Raw genomic sequence first — 13444 nt, forward strand, 5'->3', positions numbered from 1 at the left:
ACTCCCTGCTCTACAGGACTGACCAGCTCAGGTATGTGCCCCAGGAGGCAGCAGGACCGACCACGAGGCTCTCAGCAGGCTGGGAATCTCGCTGGAGGCCCAGGCACACCCACAGCTGGGAACTGCATCATCTCCACCTCCAGCTCTCTGGTAGCTGAGGGGGCTGAGCAGTGGCCAGCAGACCTCCCTGCAGCACTCGGCGCAGCCCCGGCTCCATTCCTCACCCCTTCCATTCCCGGAGCCGTGAACCCGGCCTGCAGCAGCCCCACACCCTGCACAGTGCTGCAAACCCACTGCCCTCCCCTCGCACAGCACTGCGATCACACGCTGCCATCACACAGGCTGCAAGCCAATGGTGGGGATTTAAATGAGGGCTCATTTCCAGGCACAGCTTTTTGTTATGGGAAGAATAGGGCTGTCGCCAAGAGAACATAGGAAGCACGGCTAACGAAAGCGGCCAGGAATCAGGGCCCTCCCTCGCAGTGCCCACTTCCCCACTTAGCAGGCAGTGGTGTGAGCAACCCCACTGCCGCTGGAACCTCAAGCTGCACGTGCCGTGCTGCAAAAACTCCTCACTGGGATGTTTCCAGATTAAAACTCACCGTAGAACAGTGGCACACATCACGAACAAAGAAACAAACCTCCTGGGAGCAGAGAAAGAGAAACACATGTACCCTGTAAGCTGCTACTCCAACAAAACTGCTGAGAGTTCCAGCGGTTTAAAAAATCCTGCAGGAACTGTGGTCAGGTCCACAATGATCCTACTGCAGCCCACGGGTTTGCCAGCTCCCGACCTTTGCTATTTTTCACGCTATTTAGTGCAAGATCCTCCTGTGAGCCAACACCGGGATCGCTGGGGCTGAGCCTTACAGAGCTTGTAAAGCACAGGTGGAATGAAAGCAGCCTTGCACTGGGGTGCCCTCAGCTCCCTTCACCTTGAAATTTCACGGGAACACTGTAGGAACAACTGTGTGAAGCAAAGAAGCCCTCCCTCCTCCCACTAATTCCTCTGGTTTTAACAGCCACACGTGACAATACTCACTAAGAACCAAAGCCGCTGATAATTAGTTATTCCAAATGGCTTGCATGTGGTTTATCTGGAAACATCCTTCCTTTCAGCTCTCCTGATGGGTCTCACACATAACGGGCTCATACGCGGGATATTCCGGCTTTGTTCTCACCACCTATTGTCGCAGGGGCCACTAAATCAAACAGTTGCTGCCACGACAAAAGCACTCACAAAAATCTCAACCTCATCTTGAACCCTGAAGATTTTTATGGCTACTCTCTCACTAACCCCTCCCCAAAGCCACATTAAAGGATGTATTGTTTTCAAAGGTCATGGTAGGTTTCATACCACGTTTTAATACAACGTAAATTCTACAAGAATATTATGATGTTACACAAGAGTCACACAGACAGTGCGAGGGAGCAGGGGGGACCTCTACTTGTCTGCACAGGAGAAGCCGTGCACTTGTTTTTTAAAAGACTTACTTTTTCCCTCAATGAAATGAGTACTCTTGATAACGCTAAAAAAAAAATAAAATAATAAAAAAAAATCCCTGTGAATTTTCAAGAGGAAATGCCTTAGATTCCTACTGAAGCACACAGCACTCAACTTTCTGGGCACGTTTGTACACAAGCACAGAAAACACAAGTACAGAAAGCATTAAAGCACACAAATGAGCAGAGAAATACATCGCAAATAAAGTGCTGGGACTTGCATTCAGACTTCAGCAAGCATCCATCATCGCTCGCTGCTTTCGGGACAGGCTGGCAGCACCACGCGTGCCGGGGGAACAGATGCCAGCAGTCCCAGGGCTGCAGAAAGGCTCCGCAGCTCAAAAGCACAGCAGCTCCAGCTGCCGCGAAAGCTTTGCCAGGAAACAGAGTCCATGTGCACACGCTCAGAGCACTGCCTGCAGCACCGGGGCTTTGCAACATTGACACCTCTGCACCCCAGAGGCAAGAAGATGTAAAACCCCCACTGGGGATCCCAAAAAGGGAATTTATTGGGATTTAGTTTTGTTGAGAAGCGATGATGGAAGCTGCAGCTCCCAGAAATTCCAGCTTGTGCAACAGAACACACCTTAAAACAGAGAAAACGTCCCCTTGAGAAGAAGATTACAGATGACACTCAGCACTGCAATTTATCAATAGCTTTAACATCTTCACCACCACAGCTCGTTCCTCTGCTTCTTGACTCACCCTCCCTGGAGCTCTGGGCTCACAGCACTGCTCAGCATGCTGAACTCCCAAGCTGCTCCACACCAGCTGCCAGGGGACAGGGAGTACAGCTCACACGTGTTAAATCCCACCCAAACCTCACTTGCCTCTCCCCTCCAATGATGCCTCAAACACCATTGAGCAGACATGCTGAGATCACTTTTCCCCTTTCTCTTACCTAGCAATTTCTTTCACTTTCTTTTCCTTTCAAGAAAAACAGTGACTGAGCTGCTGGGGCCCGGGCATCGCCCTGGGGAGCTGACACCAACCATGGGAAAGGTTAATGCACGCGGACAGCCTCAGGAAAGAAAAGGGAAGGGGGGGCGAATAGGCAGTCTGCCGCCTCTTTCTTCCTACTGTAAAAAGATGTCATGCTAAGGAGGCACAGAGTGCTCAGTCAGTGCACCTATGTGTGCTACCTCACCCACTAATTGCAACCAACGCATACAGATGCATTCCATATCGATTTATTCCTGCAGAAGGATTTAGCCAGAAGAAATCCCCCATCCAGAAATCAGGGGAACCCCGTGACTCTATGCAGGGACAGACGTCCCAGCAGAAGGGCCACCACCAGAGCCGTACGGCTCACCTGGAGCGCAGCCTGTGGCAACGAGCATGGCACAGCTCGGCACAGCCCGGCACGGCCAGCTGCACAAAGCCCCGGGAACAAAAGCCCATTTCACCAAACTGTGCCCCAGCGCAGGGAACGGCAGCCTGCAGCTGCGGGGGGGGAGCTCTGCTCACAGCGCGCACATCAACACAGAGCTCCGCTTCCTCAGCCATCAACTTTCTGTTATCCCAGATAAAAAAAAAAAAAACAAAAAACCACTGCTGTTCCAGCACGGCCATATGCTCTTGATTAAAATCTGATTGAGACCATTTTTTAAAATTGGTAAGTTGCAAAGCGGTAAGATTACAGCTTCCCTTCCTACAATGACTGCGCTACCGAGGCCAGCTGGACGAGCGAGCACAGCGCTGTGCGGCAGGGATGCCGGGTTAAGGCAGGCCGGCCGGGAGCCGCAGGAAGGCCGATCCGGCACAAGGCAGCTCGGGCCGGGAGCACCCGACGCGTTTCCCTTCAGTGCTTTCACACGAAGTATTTCTGCCCCGACTCCGAAGCGCATTAAGCGGGGCTTTACCACCGCCTTCGATCACGGGGAAAAAAAAAAGCCGTGAAGTGTCCGCGAAGTAGCGCTGGTCCCGGGGGGGGTGGAGCTGCCTTATCGGGAGCCTGCATGACCCCGGTACCATCCGTAATTAACGATACTAAAAAAAGCTCTTCCAGATGGTCCAACGGATTAGGAAGTTTCAAACACAAACAAATCAGGCCACAGAACAAACGATTTTGTTTTAATTGCGCGCCGCGCCGGGCAGAGCGCAGCTCCGAGCGCCGGGCCGCCGTAACCCAGCAGCGCTGCGCAACAAAGCGCCGCGCTCGGCTCTCAGCTCCCCGCTCCCACCGCCCGCTCCGGACCCGCAGCGCGCAGCCGGGCGGAGCGCGGGCAGCGCGGTCCCGAACAAAGGCGCCGGGCGAGGCGGCCCCGCTCCGTCCGTTCCGGCCCCGCCTCACCTTCCATGCAGGTCGAGTCCCGCTTCATCCCCCCGGCTCCTAGCGGGGCCGCCTCATGGTCGCGGCGGCGCGGAGCGAGGCCAGCGGCGCGGCCGGGCTCCCCGCCTCGGCCATCGCCCGCCGCCCGCGGGCCGACCCTATGCTAACGAGCCGTGATGTCACCGCGGGGCTCTGCGGGCGGCCCCCAGCGCGGGGCCCGGCAGGGCTCGGCCTCCTCCGCTGCCGGCCGCGCCGGGGGCGGCCCCCGGGCAGAGCGGGCCCGCAGCGCCGCGGGGCGGGGGGCCGGGGCCGCGGGGCGAGGTTGGGCACCTCGCCCCGGCTTCGCTCCTGCGTCGGCAGAAGCGCGACGGCCGCCGCCCCGGAATCCCCGCGAGCCGACGGGCGCGGGAGCCCTGCGGCCACGCGCAGCCCGGCGCCGTCCGCCGCGCACGCGTTTCGCTTTCCCCGAGGCCCCGGGCTTTCGGCCGCGAGACCCACAGCGCGCCGATCGCCGATCGGGCCGCGCCCCGCTGCGGAACGGCGCTCCTCGTGCGGCCCGCCGGGCTCACGGCCGTGGCGGCGCACCGGCAGCTCCGAGCGGAGCCGCAGCGCGGGGCAGGGCTGCACGTGGCGCTGCCGAGAGGCTACCGCGAAGTCGGGCCGCGGTCAGAACTTGGCAGTAAGCGCCCCGCCGTGCTCCCGTGCCTGGACCGCTGCTCACCGCGCCGAGGCATTTAAGAGCGGCCAAAAAAGCTTCCGTAATGCCAAACTCCGCTCGCCTCCACTGACTGAGCTGCGAAGCCGCGGCCTGCTCCCGTTCCTGAGGGCTGCGGGGCTCAGCCATGCTGAGAAATGGCCGACTTAAAGCAAACAAGGCACAGAGGCAACAAAAGAGGTCGTATTTCACTCACTCCCGAGCCTGACATTTTATTGCTTTCTGGTGACGTCCAGCAATGCCAATAACCCCTGGTGCAGCACAGCTCCACACCCTGCCCTGCTGAGGCCGGATCCCTCCGCTGAGTCCTGCCCGTGCCCACCCCTCACCCTGCCCCCAGCACACAGCAGGTGCACGAGGTGGCAGCGAGGCGTTGCCCTGCCAAGGGCCTTGCCGTGCTGGCGCTGTAAATCTGCAGATCCGCTGCGCTGGTCCTTGACACGCTCTCTGCTTTGACCTCCCCTTTCTCGTTGCGGAGGCTACCAAAGCAGGGCTGGCACAAGGAGCCCGTTATCCACACCCCCAGCGCACGGCCAAGGTAAGCCCGGCCCCTGGCCGTGCTGTTTACACAGCTGCTCACAATCGCGTCTGCTCCAAAGTCTCCACATTCTTTATCCCACACGAGCGACCCGCTCTGCTCCTGGTCCCCTCGGAGATGTGTGAGCAGAATGCAGAGCACCACAGCACTGAGGTGGTCTGACATACAGCAGCTGGCCCTGGGGACAGGAGGACCACATAGTGCTGCTCACACTGCTGCTGGAGCAGCTCAAACTGCAGGATGGCAAAAATCCTGCAAATCCATGTAGAGCCACAAGTATAGACAAATCTGATGCTGGGAAAAGGGTAATTGGCCAGACAGCCCAAGTCTTCCAAATTGCTCCAAACTCATGCTAAACACGTATGTCACAGTTTACTCATATCCATAATGTCAGGGCAGAAAATAATTGCAGAAATCTGGAATGGCTCTGTGAATGGGGCACAGGGCAGGAAAGGAAGACACGATGGATTAATTCCATTGTCTGAAGCAAGCAGCCTTACAGCTACTTTGGTAAAAGAAAAAATATTGTGGCTGTTTCTTATGTTGCCCTGAATCAGCCCATTCCCAAACCCAAACAAACAAACAAGCAATAAAAACACAGAGCCATGACACTACTGCAACTGACAGCTCAAATTTTAGAATAGCGGCAGTTATCAACATGAAAAGCTGAAAACGTTGCAATGACTTGACCAGTGACAGCACCGCCTGCCACAGATTTATTGTCCTGACATTATGGCCACGAGGGGGTGGGCAAAGGAAGCAATAGGAGAGGTGCAGGGATACCCGGCGCATCCTGCACAGGGCTGGGGTGGAAGCAGAGAGAGGCACCTCCACCACCAGCAGCATCTGCTCCTTCCCCCATTCTTAGCCCCAATATTCTGCACAAAGCCGATCAGAAAGATCTGTACTCCCATGTAAAACTACACGGGTGTGAAAGTCGCAGGGAGCAATTCCTAACCCCACAAAGAACTGTGGGAAAAGATGTACAAGTCAAAGCCTGCCAGTGTGCCTGCATGCAAGCTCTGACTCAGCCCAATACCTGCACGGCTACTGGCATGCAAGTGGAGGCAGAACGAAGCTGTGTGTTGTTGTAATTTTTGCACAGTGAACTGTGGCATCATGCAAGCTGCTCAGAACACAGCAGATCACTGGTAATAAAAGGAAAATATGCCAAAGAGTTGTGCAAGGACTTTAAAAGGTATCCTGCAAAAGCACAGAGTGCTGCTGTGGACTTTTCCTTACAGATGCATTCGTTGCTCACTCTGGAGATGCAGGCTCCCACCAGCTGCCTGCAGCAGGAGCGCAGTGCGTGGCCAAATGAGCCCTCTCCTTTAAAAGGGAGTTGTTCAGAAGCTATGGGAGGAACTGTAAGGAGTGATTATAACCACTTGCGTGGGCACTGAATTTCCACACTGGCTCACGGAGCAGATTGCAAGAAAAGTTTCATCATTCCTTGCTCAATGGGTGACAAAGAGTGGGCATTGCCTCTGCGTGACTGCAGGAGAGGGGGAGGTTAAGGCTTCCTTAGGGAGGAGAAAGGAAAACAAATGGGAATGCAGGAAGGAGAAGTATATGGCTTTACTGCCTTAGTGGGCAAGTACAAGAAAAGAGAATTACAGAGGGAAAGCTTTACATCTCTATGAGCAGGCAATCGAGCTCCTTTCTAACCCTGAGCAGGAGGAGCTCCTCTGTGCACAGGTCAGCCTCATCCTACGCTGAGATGCTGGTGCTTTGCAACAAGCCAGCAATTTGCTACCCCCAACCGGCTGTACTATTGTACTGGCAAGCAGCTGGCTCAGCAGCTGGGAAGCACCTGTGTCCTGGCATCATCAGGGCAAAAAGCACTGAGAGAGCATCCCCTCAAACTTTGGGTCAGACAGCAAAAGTAAGGGGGGAACTACTTCCAACCTAACGCTGCAGGTGCGGTATTGCATCATGCACACCCTGACTGCAGCTGGCTGCTGGCTGCTGCACAGCACCAGGAGCGCACGGCGTGCGGTGTGGGAGCTGAGGAGGGACCTCAGGGGGAAGGTGTGACATAAGCGTGAGCACCAAGGCCTGAGCTGCATGCGCTGCTGCCAAACAAAGCTAAATATGCGTTCCACTGAAAGAGAGAAAACACGACAGTTTGTAATCCCTGGGCTTTTACTGCTGCTTTAAAAAACGTGCAGCCTTAAAGCGTTCCGGTGCCCAGAGGTGAGGCAGGGCTCTGTCCTCGCCTTCTGCCGGCGAGCACCCGAGGGACGCAGCCCTGCTGCCAGCCTCGGTCTGCAGCCAGAGCCTGCGCTGGGGGAGCTGCATGGAGGCGGCTGGACAGGAGAGGGCAGCACCCGCAGCACTGTTGATCCCATAGCATCCCACAGCACTGCTGATCCCATAGCATCCCACAGCACTGCTGATCCCACAGCATCCCACAGCACTGCTGATCCCACAGCATCCCACAGCACTGCTGATCCCACAGCATCCCACAGCACTGCTGATCCCACAGCATCCCACAGCACTGCTGATCCCACAGCATCCCACAGCACTGCTGATCCCATAACATCCCACAGCATCCCACAGCACTGCTGATCCCATAACATCCCACAGCATCCCACAGCACCTGCAGCACTCGTAGGATCCCATTGCAGCAGGACGCCACCTCCTACATTTTCATACAGTTCTCATCTTTCAAATTAAATGTTGTTGTTACGGCATTTGTAGTCTTAAAAATTAAAAGAGGCAGCAAAAACATAAAAGTAGCGGGCTGAACATGTATGGTGTAGCCCCAGGATTAAACATCCAGTCCAAAGTCTTATCTGCTCCTTCTTAAGAAAGGTGCCTCACGTTTCCGTTCTGCCCAGGCCTTCGGAGTGGCCTGGAAACGCAGGGCCCTTCTGCACTGCTGCCCCCTGCCTCCTCCTGACAGCACTCTCATTCTGCGCCCTGCAAGAGCCACAGCCTGGGAAAACAGCAGCTACCTCCCCGTCTCCCTTCCGCTAACTCTGCTCCCAGTCTCTCCCTCCCAATAAAGTTTTCACACAGTCAGTACCAGCAGCCCCCAGACTCCAGATGCACCCACCCCGAACAGAACGAGGTCCCAAATTAAGATGTGTGTGGCTGCGAAGAGAAACCAGTGTTAGTAGACTAACATCAGCAAAAAGAAAGAGCCTTCCATCCTGCTCTCTGCCATTCGCGTGCTCACTGTGTCTCGGGGCTGCCGCAGACCCACACTGCTCTGATTGGAAGGGCTGAACCAAACACACTGTCTTTAAGACAATTAGATTTTCAAAGAAATTACACTAAACATTTCTTTCATGTGTAATCAAATTATGTTAAAGCAAACCTCATAATCTAAACCATTCCATTGGTCAGCTCTTATTTGTTTTCCCTGCACCCTCATTTTTGCTCCAGATCTGTCACATTACATTAACACCTTTCCTACTCACTGCCTACAGAAATAAAAGCCTTCGACATGCCTGCACAATCCATTTGTCCTGCTCTAATTACTTTTTGACATAGCCTCTTTTGCTGCTATCTTGCCTTTTCTGACCTCTGTCTGTATCAAAGCCATTTAAACTCCGTATCTATTGTGATGTGCCTTATACGATACCACTGGAGCACTGGGCTGCAACATCTTGTAAATCCAATATTTAAATCCAAGGTAATAAGATGATGTACTCGAGGAGGACGGCTACTGCATTTGGTAACAGCTACAACCAGCCGCAAGTACACCGAGTCCCTGAACTGCAGCATGTTCGTAGGGTGAGGTTCCTGTAGTCAAGAAACTGCTGAACAAAACCAGGTGGCTCAGGGAGAAATGAGGCTCTCTGTGTCCTAAAGAATGCCCCTCAACTTCACAAATAAGGAGGAAAGCAGGAGAAGCTGGGAAACATGGTCATCTGGCACTCACTCTCACACACAGAATAAGAAATAAGCCACTGCTAAAGAACTTGAGCAGACAGGAAAAGGACCAGAGCAACATACAGCAGCAATGCAAGCTCAGAAGGAAGAATGACAAATAGCACTCTTCTCCAAACCCAGAAAATAAATCGAGAATTTGTAATCCCAACATTCTTCTGTTTTCCGCAGGCCCATTCAAAAAAATGGGCTCTGAGTGGCTGCTGCAGCTCCTGCTTCCCCACTTCCCCACTTCCCCCTCTCTCTGCCCAGCACTCCTGCCCACAGAACCCAAACACAAAGGGACACTGTGCCCATGGCCAGGACAGGGACCTGGTTTGTTGGCTCTGGGACCAGCGTGCCATCCCCAGCAGCTTCAGAGTTAAATATTTGAAATTCCAACTGCATGAAATGTCCAGATTTATTTCCAGGTTGTTTAAGGTAAGCCGACTCTTTTTTTTTTTTTTTTTTTTTTTTTTAAGTTAAAATAGAACAAAACTGCCTTCGTGTCATTATTATGTACCTGGGAGCCAAGGCAAACAGCCTCCCAGTGCCCAGCACGGGTGCAGTGCCAGCACACGGCGTGGGGCCGCCAGGGCTGCCCTGATGACCGCACGCACCTACAGAAAATCAGTCTGTGTTATTCACAGGAGACACTGCCTCACTTTCACGTTCTCCCACCTGAGCGCACAGCGGTGGGACACCGTGTGCCAGAACAGTCCCACTCACAGCCGGTGAGCTCCCACCCCAAAGGCAGCAAACTGTGCCACGCTGCACCGCGGGAGCAGCCGCAGAGCTCTGAGATGGCAGCACCGCGGCTACAGCCCGGCAGCGCTGCTCCGGCACGGCGCGGCTCTGCAGCCACGAAGGCCGCTTAGCCAAGCAGCACAGACAGCCACGGGGTGGTGACCCTGCTATTTACAGCAGGAAATCTTTTCCTGTGTGCGCTGCCAAAAACCAGTTGCATTACTGCACGTTATTTGTAACAAAACATTAATGTTTTCCTCGCACCCTCGGACAGCAATCACGAAGAATCTCTGTACCTGCAGTTTGATATACACCGTTACGCACAACATGAAGTGCTCCCATCAGCACCACGCAACGGCTGAATTGCTAAAACTCCTTGCACGTTTCATCCGCAAGTGCAGAGCGAGGCAACTTCACGCAATGCACTGCTACCAAGTTTACGGTGACAGTGTAACATGGTGTCCTGCTGAGATCCAAGAATAGCAATGCCTTAAAAGGCAGCGATGTTGAGATCACAAGGAAAGGAGAATTAGGGCACAGCTGTGGAGTTCTGTAGGCTAAAACATAGACTCAATATGTCAGAGAAAATTAAATCACAGCGCTACATGTAATTTCTGGTCTTGTTTATAGCTGAGCTGAAGCTGTGCACAATTTGTACCCAAGTCATGCGTGTGCACTGCAATGTTTCTGCACACACAAATAAAAAGCGTGATTAATTTTAAAAGAAAAAAACCAAAAACACAAAGAATTCACATGCAAGCAATGGCACTGCACCTTTCTTTGGAGCGTGGTGTGCAGGTGGCTGCAATCGGGTCCACAGTCAGGCTGCAGCTCGAGGGCAGAGCAGCCCCAGCACCACCGTGCAGAAGGCAATGCTCACAGCTCATGGCTGCACTGCACAGAGCAAAGCCTGACCAGCACAGCAGCAGCAAGGCACACACATTAGAATGTATCCAAATGCCTACGGCCAGATACGTGATAGAGAAAAATGGAGGTACCAAAGCTGAGAACAAACTTTTACAGAGGTTTTTTTCCCCGCATAGGAGTGGTGATGCTCTTCCATTGATCGGAGCAGTGTCTGTGCATGGCCTGCAGCGTTCCCTTGTGCGCTGGGCCCAGAAGCGCTCCGTGCCCATGGAGCACAGTGTGGTGCCACCGGTGTGACCCAGCCCTGGGCACAGCAAGCAGTGGGCACAACAAAGCACTGCAGAGCCAGAGAGCAGCAGTAGGAAGCTGCCCACAGCTGAGTTTGTTAAGCTACGTGTATTTCCTGTGGAGCTTACAAAGCGCAACTGTATGCAAAGTATGCAGATCTGCTGATAGCAGCTATCTTTTTTCCATAGAGGTAAATCATAAATGTGACTTGTACATGGAGTTGGGAAACGAAAAGGTTCTGCTCTGGCTGCAGGCAGAGCTGGGGGGCAGCAGCCCACGGCCGGGAGGTGCTGTGGGTGCTGCAAAGTGCTGTGGGTGCTCGAGGTGCTGCGGGGAAATTGACAGACAAAATATCAAATCTGAGATTTGAAAAACGCTGGAAAGCCATCACTTTCCCGCAGCAGAACACCGAGTTACATTACCGGCTCCAGCACAGCCCCGTCCACACGGACCTGGTGCTTTTCACCGCACACAACGCAGCGCACAGCGGTGCAAAACGAGGTCAGCGTTCTCCCGCAGCACACGCTGGCAGGGGGCTCCCGGCAGCCCCGCGCCCTGACCCACTTTCCTGCAGTATTTCTGCATAGCGACAGAGGTCCTAGCAGGACAGGCGGAACTGCAGTGCGTGGAGGCTCCATTTCCTATCGCTGCCACTGCAAGAATGCGTTTAACACACATGCACACGGTGTTACGCACAGCCACAGAACGCATAAACCCAGGAGCAGGAGGACAGAACGACACAAAGGTTCCATCGCATTCACAGGCTGTAACTCCAAAGCAATCTCAGGGCAAACGCCGCTGGGGTCGCAGCGGCTGTGGGGAAGGAGCCCGGCTGCCCACGCTCTGTGCCGAGGGGCTCACGGCCCGAGCTGACCCTGCACACACACCTGGGGAGGCTGCAGGTCAGCACGTGGCTGCACACGCACCGCGGCGCCCTGTGCACGCAGCCCAAACTCTGTGGGGTGACGGAGCCCCGCACGCCGTGCTGCGCCGTCCCTCCAGAGCTACAGTGCAACAGCCGCAGACGGACATGTAGGCACGGAGCTCTGATGGCAGCGCGGCGCTTTGTTTTTCTGTTTTTCTTTTTAGGTGCACTGTCTGTATTTCCCCTTTTCTCCAATTTTGTGCTGAAACTGCACCGAGCCCCAAGCCTCTTCAGTGGGAAATTTCACAAACAGAGGATTATGACTTCAGCTACAGAATAAGCAGAATAAGCAGCAGGAGCAGATGGAACTCTTCAGAAACAATGATTCTATTTTCATGCAAATTTCCTTAGTAGTTAAAAAAAGATGAAGAAGAAAAAAAGAATACCAAGATATCAGCACGGTCTCTAAACACGCGGGTTTGAATGATGCTAAAGCAGAGGGCCGGCAGCTCTGTACAATTCCCAACGCTTTAGCAGCAGTCAGAAAATAACCCCACAGCCAACAGAAACCACACTGCGTCCCCCCAGAGCCGAGGGGAGGGAGGTAACACAGAGCAAAGGTACGTTCCAGTTTGTAAGGCTCCCACCACCACTGCACGCTCCGTCATGATGCAGCTCCAGAGCTCATTCTTATGCTCCTGCAGAGCACAGACCTCATTCACGAAGCAGCATGACAAAAATTCTTTATCCACTTGATGGCTACAGAAGGTGACAGCCCCGCAAAAAGCCAGCCCTGGGGACGCTGCCCGTGTGGTGCTCCCCTGATTGCAGGAACACAGCCACGCGTTTTGCACAGCTGAAACGTGGAAATGGAGCCAATTCTTCTGTTATTAATACTGGCAGAATAGCCACAAACAAATGCACGCACAGAGTTAGCAGACCCCATCCCTGCCTCTGCCACTGACTCGTGATGTCGTTTCAGCCCTGCCCCTGTATTTCTTCCTCTTGTTCACGTCCCCACGAGCAGCCCCAGCCACTCCCCGGCTCCCGATGCTGTGGGATAACAGCACCGCGTGGCTGCCGTGCGATCCCGCAGCACACAGAGCGCATTTCAGTAGTAACGCTCTGGAAGGCTGATGTCATTCACTCAACGGGCTACTCAAAGTGGCCTGTAAGCGAGATTTTAAAACGCACGCACAGAAAGGCGGCAGCTCCGGCAGCTCCCGCCTCCGCGCCCAGGAGCGGCCCGGCCCGGGCCCAGCAGCGCCGCTGGGTTCCAGCCGTAACACCGGGTCCCGCAGCGGCACCGCATCCCGCAGCCGCCCCCGCCCGAAGCACAGCCCAAACCGTTTTCTTCCCAGTCTGCGGGAACGGAGCAACGGGACGCAGCCCCGCGGCAGCGCCCTCGGACCGCGCTTCTCGGGATCCCCACCAGAGGTGACCCGGGGGAGGAAGGCGAGTCTCCTGCTGGGTAGGCACCTGCTGGCTGCGGCAGCTGCGTCTGACCTGAACAGACTTAGGGAAAAGTCCTTCCTTCACTCCTCCCTGCAACCGTGTCAACTCTTATCCAGGGTTGGAAGTGCCAAAAAACCTCGGGAGCAACTGGGAGAAGCACTGGGTGCTCCCTGCACTGCCCTTCCTTTGGCGGCCCAATGATCTCCACCATTTTCCTCTTTCAATTTGTGTGAATTCTCTGTAGCAAAACACTGATACCAAGGTGACTCCAGGACTTTTATATTACTGCTACAGATCCTAAAACAGGCTCACCAG

General features: G+C 54.4%; 1 protein-coding gene across 6 annotated transcripts in view; it reads right to left on the bottom strand.

The window, feature by feature from the left end:
* NR6A1 (nuclear receptor subfamily 6 group A member 1) overlaps positions 1–13444 on the bottom strand; it is a 67133-nt gene that overhangs the window by 21992 nt on the left and 31697 nt on the right. Inside the window, exon 1 of one of the 6 annotated variants that reach the window (XM_085239653.1) lies at positions 4497–5854. The exons of 3 other annotated variants lie outside the window; for them this stretch is intronic. In XM_085239653.1, coding sequence (XP_085095779.1) covers positions 4497–4509 — 13 coding nt within the window. In that variant the 5' untranslated portion in view covers positions 4510–5854. 2 more of the 6 variants (XM_085239652.1, XM_085239654.1) reach the window with 2 other exon arrangements.

The sequence above is a fragment of the Meleagris gallopavo genome, chromosome 19 (genome assembly GCF_905368555.1).
Source record: "Meleagris gallopavo chromosome 19, MGAL_WU_HG_1.1, whole genome shotgun sequence".
Lineage (NCBI taxonomy): Eukaryota > Metazoa > Chordata > Aves > Galliformes > Phasianidae > Meleagris > Meleagris gallopavo.